This window comes from Tupaia chinensis, unplaced genomic scaffold (assembly GCF_000334495.1).
Source record: "Tupaia chinensis unplaced genomic scaffold, TupChi_1.0 Scaffold000081_1, whole genome shotgun sequence".
NCBI classification, from domain to species: domain Eukaryota; kingdom Metazoa; phylum Chordata; class Mammalia; order Scandentia; family Tupaiidae; genus Tupaia; species Tupaia belangeri.
The window spans coordinates 1,409,974-1,416,853 of record NW_006159542.1 but is presented as its reverse complement, the minus strand read 5'-3'; the positions used below and the strand labels follow the sequence as shown (position 1 = coordinate 1,416,853).

The following is a 6,880-nucleotide window of genomic DNA, read 5'->3' as shown; positions in this document are numbered from 1 at the left end:
CTCACACAGGGGCCGTGTGCGTGCGTGCCCAAGATCCCAAGAGGAGACTGGAAGAGAAGGGATTGCAGCATGGCCATCCTCCCTGGGGGTGATTTCCTATTTTCTGTCCTTCTGTCTCTCTCTGTCTCTTCGGCGAGTGCACACACCCTATAGCAAAAATCTCTCTCTAAAATAATAATAAAACACACATTATGAAATTTCCCTGTACTCTTCAGACAATCGCCTCAGTTTTCTTTCACTCGGACAGTGGAGACGATCACAATGGAAGGCTCATGCCATCATTCTCACCAGGGTCTGCTCCAGGGTCAGGGTCCACGCGGCCCTCCCAACCTACTCTCTTTCCTGTCCTCTGTGGGCCCCAGGCTAGAACTGACTGTTGAGCAAATCCTGCTACCAAGACTTGCCCATCCACCTGGGGTCTATCCTTCCAGACTCATGAGGGATGAGGCGAGCTCCTCTCAACATGTCTTCCCTCTTCCTTGTTCTCACATAAGTGCATGGCATATTGAATGTTTGTGAAGCTTTTCATCCTTTTCACACTAAGGAAACAGTGCCGGTACAAAGCGGGGGTAACTGGAATTCGTGTTCACAGGGCCGCCGTTGTCTGTGGAGACAGCTGCCTCTGGTCTTCTGTTTCTTTTGTTTTCTGGAACTGGAGCTCAGGGTGCTCTCTGACTTTATTCTTCCAATACCACCTCTCTGCCCTTGCTGAGCACATTGTCACCTGGAGGGCCTTCTGCAGTAACAAGTGCCAGAACACTCAGGTGAACCTAGCGGACATCTCAGAGGGTGCCCGGCTAGTCACAGACCTGTTTTCTCTAGGACAATGCCCTTCCGTCAGTCATTCCCACCACTCTCACTGCCACAGGAAATGACAACAAACAGTTAAATTTCATGGGAAGTGAAAACAAAAACAGAAAAAGTCTGTGAGAAAGAAGAGACTTTTGTCTGTATGCTCAGCCCTGAAGCCGGTTCAGAGGAGCAGGAGCTGCCGTTGGTGTCTTCTCCCGACAGTGTCGTGGAGTCGGAGAGGGACACTGGCCAGTTTTCTAAAAGGAGCTGCTTCAATACACAGCTCCCTCCTTCTTTGCCCTGAGTGGTAAACTCATTCTCAGAATCCCAGGACACAAAGTCCCATGAGCTAAAAAAAATCCCTTCCACTGGCGAGTGTATGTGAACCCGTGTACATGTGTGAGTGTGGGTGTGTCCTCGTTCCTTGCAAATCTTCTGGCCTCAAAGACTAGCTCCCTGCCTCTCCCCAGAGTTTACTCATCCCCTCAGTTGTTCATCCTCTCTTATGCTTTCTTTTTTCCTCTCCTGGCTCCAGCCCCCTTACCAGTTACCTGCTTTTCCATAGCATGGGTATTGGCTCGAAATTTTATCATAACACAGCTTGAGAATCTCTTATCCCAAATGCTTTGGACTGGAAGCGTTTCAAATTCCTCATTTTTTTCAGAGTTTGGAATATTCTCACATACATAACGAGATATCTTGGGATGGAACCCAAATCTAAACATCAAATTCATTTGTTTCATATACACCTTAAACGCATAGCCGAAAAACAATTTTATATAGTATGTTTGTATTGTGTTGTTAGTGACCGCCACCATCACAAGAGGTCAAGTGTGGAATTTTCCACGACGGCTTCATGTTGACACACAAAACATTTTGGATTTTGGAGCATTTCAGATTTTGGATTGTCGGATCAGGGATGCTCAACCTGCATATACATCTGCTTCTTGTCTTTTCACTCCACTAAGACACATCCTTGAAGGTGCGGGTTTTATCTCAATGTTCACTGCTGTGTTCTTGAGACCGAGAATAAATCATGCCTGGTACCTTCTAAATACTCAATGAGTCCTCATTGAATTATAACTGTATGTGGGGGGCATACATGCGTGCACGTGTGTTAGAGCATGTGAAAGTGAGACCGTGTGTGTACATGCACGTGCAGTACACTGGGTATCTCTATGACGTTCAGATTATGCCTGCCTTCAGCTTAAATGTGCCCATGTATCCAGTGATGACCCTGCTGTGCTTTTCTCTTCTCAGGAAGAAATGCATCCGCTCCTGCTGAATCCATGATTAGCGCTGTCTGGATTAACAAGGAGAGAAGGAGCTCGCCGTCTCCAGAACAGGCCGACCCTGAAGGGGAGGACATGCTGGAGGAGGCTGACAGAGGCTGTGTTCAGGCCCCCGAGTCTCCATGGCACACACACCTAGAGATGTACCGTGTAGTCCAGACCTTCCACCAGGAACCCAATCATCAAGAAAAGCACAAGAGCAAGCCTGTGGGGTCCGGTCAAAGGCTCCCTCCAGAAGGAGACTCACACTTGTTTGAAAAGAATCAGATGACTCCCCCAGGAGCCAAAATCCCAGAGGCGGCCCAGCTGCAATGTCAGGTGAGCCACGTCCAAGCAGAGGCAGTGGAATCTGGCTTTAAAAACAGCGTTCAGTGTCCTCCTTCCATAAAGAACCCACACAGGTCTGGGAAACTGGCTCACTATCCATTTCCACAGAGGAAAACTCCCAGGATCTCCCAGACTGCCCGGAACCTGGGTTTATATGGCCCAGCCTGAAGTTTTCTACCCAGCCAGTTGTCTCAGCCTGGAGGCCATCCATGGCCTCGTCAAAGAACCAAGAAGTCAGGGTCACAACTAGAGCCTCACTATGAACAAGAACTGGACTAACCCAATCAGTGGAATTGTGGAATATGAACTTCATGGTAGGAACAGAATCTTGTCCTTCAAAAACAGAGCGACCGCTCAGACTAGATTGAAAGAATACGGTCTGATCAATTTAGCCTCATTCTGCTTACGTAAGAAGGCATTGCTATGGAGTCTTGGATGCCCATCCCTTGGGAAGGTTCAGTAGGGCATTTGTTCCATCCCTGGAACGGTAAAATCTTGGAATACAGAGCTGGGGCTCTAACCAATAGACCTTAGCAATACCCAGGGGTCAGTGAGAGTCAGCAATTTTGTTTTCCATGTTTTCTGATACATCACATATTCTAGAGGAGAGGAGCGCTGAGAATTCAAAACCGTTTTCTCGTTACTATAACTGGGGGCCATCTTATTTGGAAGTCATGACATTCACAGACGTGACGACACCATCTCAGATGGAGCTCCCAAAGTATGGTCACCCTGGGCACACAGGCTCAGATCAAGGCCACCCACCATTTTGTTGTTTAAGGAAACAGCTCGCCATCTGTCGCCTGAAACGGCACCTTCTAGCCACTTCCTCCTTCCCTTTCTTACCTTCGCCCTCCCTTTTACCTTTCTTCGTTCTTTCTCTGCAAATTAACTTCTTACTAAAAACTAGCAATCATCAGAGGTATATAGTGAGGGACTCCCCAGTAAAAAGAGACAAATAAATACTCCTGCTTGGAAAATAAGCATTTCTCACAGCCTCCCCCTTTCTCCAGCCTCACTTGAATTACTCAGATCTTTCTGGAGGTCAAATACAAGTTTTTAAACCTAAGACAAAGTGCAGCAGGTGTCACTGGGTGACGGGGAACAAAAGTATGTCTTTCCTGGTTAATGTTTAACTCTCGTAATGATATTGAAACACACCGAAGGTGCCATTCCCTCACATCAGATAAAGTTTCACTCTTTTTCTCCCGCATAGAAATCCAGCCTTGCTCATCCACGTCCAGGGTTGTTAACTAGGAATGCTGTTACCTGTCAAAAATATATACGTGCCTGCTCCTTGGCCACCCAGAAATCTACTCCAATTTAGGGATTCATTGTGATTTTTTGTTTGTTTGTTTTGGGTGGATAATTAGTAAGATTCAGTTGTTTTTTTAAATATATATATGCATATATGTGTGTATATATATGTGTGTGTATTTTATATATATATATACACTCTAATAAAACACAAGGAAAATATTGAAAGATATATTGTCCTTTGGTTTTGTTTGTTTGCTTCTTTTTTATTTTTATTTTTTTGAGAGGTTTTTGCTATAGGGCACGTGTGCTTGCCAGACAGAGAGAGACACAGAGATAGAAAGCAAGAAATCACCCCCCAGGGGGGATGGCCATGCCGCAATCCCTTCTCCTCCGTTCTCCTCTCGGGATTTTGGGCACACACACACATGCACCCAGTGTGAGTTTAAGCCACTGGGTCCTGGACCCGAACCGCAGTCGACTGCATGGGAGTCCAGCGCAGCGACATAGCCATTACGCTAACTGCTGGTCCCCTTTGTTTTCATTTTAAAGATTCCCCGAGCAATCCCCTTTCTACAGTCTTTCTAATTCCTCTGTCTTTATTGCTCCAAGGCTCTTTCTTACATATTTGGGGGCATGTAAGGTGGTAGAGACTGCATGGGCTGTGGAGTCAGCATACCTACATTTTATTTTATTTTTTTCAAAGAATTACTTATTTAAATTTGTTTATTTTATTTTTGTTTTAGTTCACCAGAGAGAGAAAGAGAGAGAGAGAAAGTGAAAAAGCAAGCCGCCAGGTCTGGGACTTGAACCACAGTCAGCCATGTGGGAGTCCAAGTGCCTCAACCACCATGCCACTTGCTGGCCCCTAGACCTGCATTTTAATCCAGTCATCTTTGACCTGTGATTTGGGTCATGTTACTTCTCTCTCAGTTTTGGTTTCACCATCCGTAAAGTGAAGGAGCTAATACCCTTGAAAGGACTGGCAGAAATGTGTGTAAGAGTTCCTGGCGCTCTCAGCAAGAGGCAGTGATGATCAATTGTGAGAGTTCATGCCCTCTCTTCTCATCACCCACTCAGGCGTCCACCCCCTGCAAGCTGCTTCAGCTCCCAGGAAGATCACTAACCACTTCCTTCTCTCCAAATGCAACTGTATCTTCTCCTGTCTTCCTTCTCTTTGACCTCATGGGCATTCACTATTCACCATGTTCACATTGACTGCCTGTCCTTCTCCTCCTCCTCCTTTCCTGCTGGGATCTTCCCTGTCTGTGAGTTCCTTCAAGGCAAGGAAAGGCGCTGGGATCTTCCCTAACTGTCTGTGAGTTCCTTCAAGGCAAGGAAAGGGTCTGATGAGTCTCATTGCCCCAGCTCAGAGGATAAGGCTTGGCATATAATGTTTAATAAACGATGGTCCAATAAGTGAGTTAGAAATGAGTGCTGGGCCAGCTCCATGGCACAGCCAGAACACGCAGCTCAAGAGAAGCCAGATCCCAAATGGCAACCATGGTTTGAATCCCTGGGCCATGGATCTAAAGTACACCAGACACACATGCAAAGGCCTAAGGTTCTATGGGATGAAGGGGATCACAGCGTGACCAGACTCTACGGAGGGCACTTCTCTCTCTCTAACTTTCTCCTTTCTCATTTTCACGTGTGTATGCACACACTCAATTGTAAATGAAGAAAGAAACAAAAACACAAGTGCCACGTCATTCTTTTCTCCCACTCAACAATTCGATTCTCCCCTGCTCTCCTTAATTTATAGATTTTTCCAGGTTCAGACTTTGACCTTTTATTTCCTCTTAAAGTGTTCTCTATTGGGTCAGAGAACGGGGAAGGATGTGATCCCCTGTGAAAAATGTAGAGAGAAGACAGGGGGCAGAATGAATCCCGAATATTCCGAATTTGTTTAGGAGAAATTTAGGAGTGATCCTAGATTACAAACAGTGAGATTGAGCGAGTGCGAGGCAGCGGAGGAAACTCTGAGAGGGAGTGACCAGGGAGACAGAGGAGAGACAGAAGGTGACAAAACTCAAGAGGTGAGAGTTAGTGCATGACGTTGTATAGATCTCTCCCCAATTGAAAACCATTCATGAATCCCCGCTGGGTAGAGTCCTTGTTCTCCCGGCTGGAGTAACTTTTTTAGAGCATGGGTTTAAGATGCCAGCCTCCAGGAGGCAATGGTAGTATGAAGGCTTCATCCAGGGGGCAGCAAAAGCAGCCTTAGCAACTTCAGGTCAGAACTGGCTGACTGCCTGGAGGCTGGGTGAGGGTGGCTTTGGCCCAAAAGCCTGGCCTGCCTGGGGACTGGATCCTCCCCTGTTTGGGGTGGGGCTGAGGCTTGAGAGCTCCGGGTGGTGGAGCTTGGGGGAGGCTGCAGGGAGGAAAGGACTGACCTTTGGCTCTTCCCTCTGCCTTCCCACGAAGCTGCTCCTGCCAAGAGCGTCAGACTAGAACAGTCTGTCCCTGGGTCGCACACGCGTGCATCTGCGCTCCTACCAACCCGAGGGCTGTCAAACCTGCTCGGGCCAAGGGCTCTGATTACTGTCTGGGCGGTCACACCACCCAGGGCTCGGGTTTTCGTTCCCGTGCTGGACTGGGACTGGGGCTCACGTCTGTCCGTCTGTCCGCACTCTCCCACGTACTACCAGGAGGAGGAACGACCAGCTCACCTTGCAAACCCTGCACCAGGCAGGGGACCTCACCTAGGGCCCCGGGAGGAGTCGCCGGGCGGCTGCCATGCCCAGGCTTCCACTTCCCAGGCCTGTAGCGGATGGATGGGCACGGCTCAGAGCTGCCCTTTGTGACCTACCCCTGGGGGCCACAGACGTCCCGGTCGTGAGGGAAGGCGAGGCCTGGGGAGGAGAGACTTTTCACTATCCCGTGAACCGAAAACGCCCTTTTTTCCAACAGCTGCTGCCCATTGGCTCGGGCCGAATTCCCCATCCCCGCTACGGGGCAGGCTCCTCCTAGGGTGCGTCAGTCTCGTTCCTTCGCTTTTCTTTCATTCCCTGTCATTAAAGCTGTTCCTTCCAGTTCTTGAAACTTGCAATTACTCGAATTTAAGTCTATCGCCTACTCAGGTCAGAGTCCCCCAACTCAACTGCCTCGCTCCCAAACCTCCTCCACCCCAGGCTGGACTATACCTTTAAGGCTAGAGGAGGGGCGTGGCCTTCACACTCGCAGACCCCACCCCCACTCCCTTAGGTACA

The 6,880-nt window shown here is 48.4% G+C and overlaps 1 protein-coding gene across 1 annotated transcript in view; it reads left to right on the top strand.

Moving 5' to 3' along the window:
* The window catches only part of CUNH9orf152 (chromosome unknown C9orf152 homolog), an 8,234-nt gene extending 4,462 nt beyond the window's left edge, over window positions 1-3,772 (top strand). The window contains exon 2 of the mRNA XM_006142715.2: window positions 2,053-3,772. Within this exon, the coding sequence (XP_006142777.1) occupies window positions 2,053-2,579 (527 nt within the window). The 3' untranslated portion in view covers window positions 2,580-3,772. The remainder of the gene's footprint in view (window positions 1-2,052) is intronic.
* The last annotated feature ends 3,108 nt before the right edge of the window (window positions 3,773-6,880 follow it).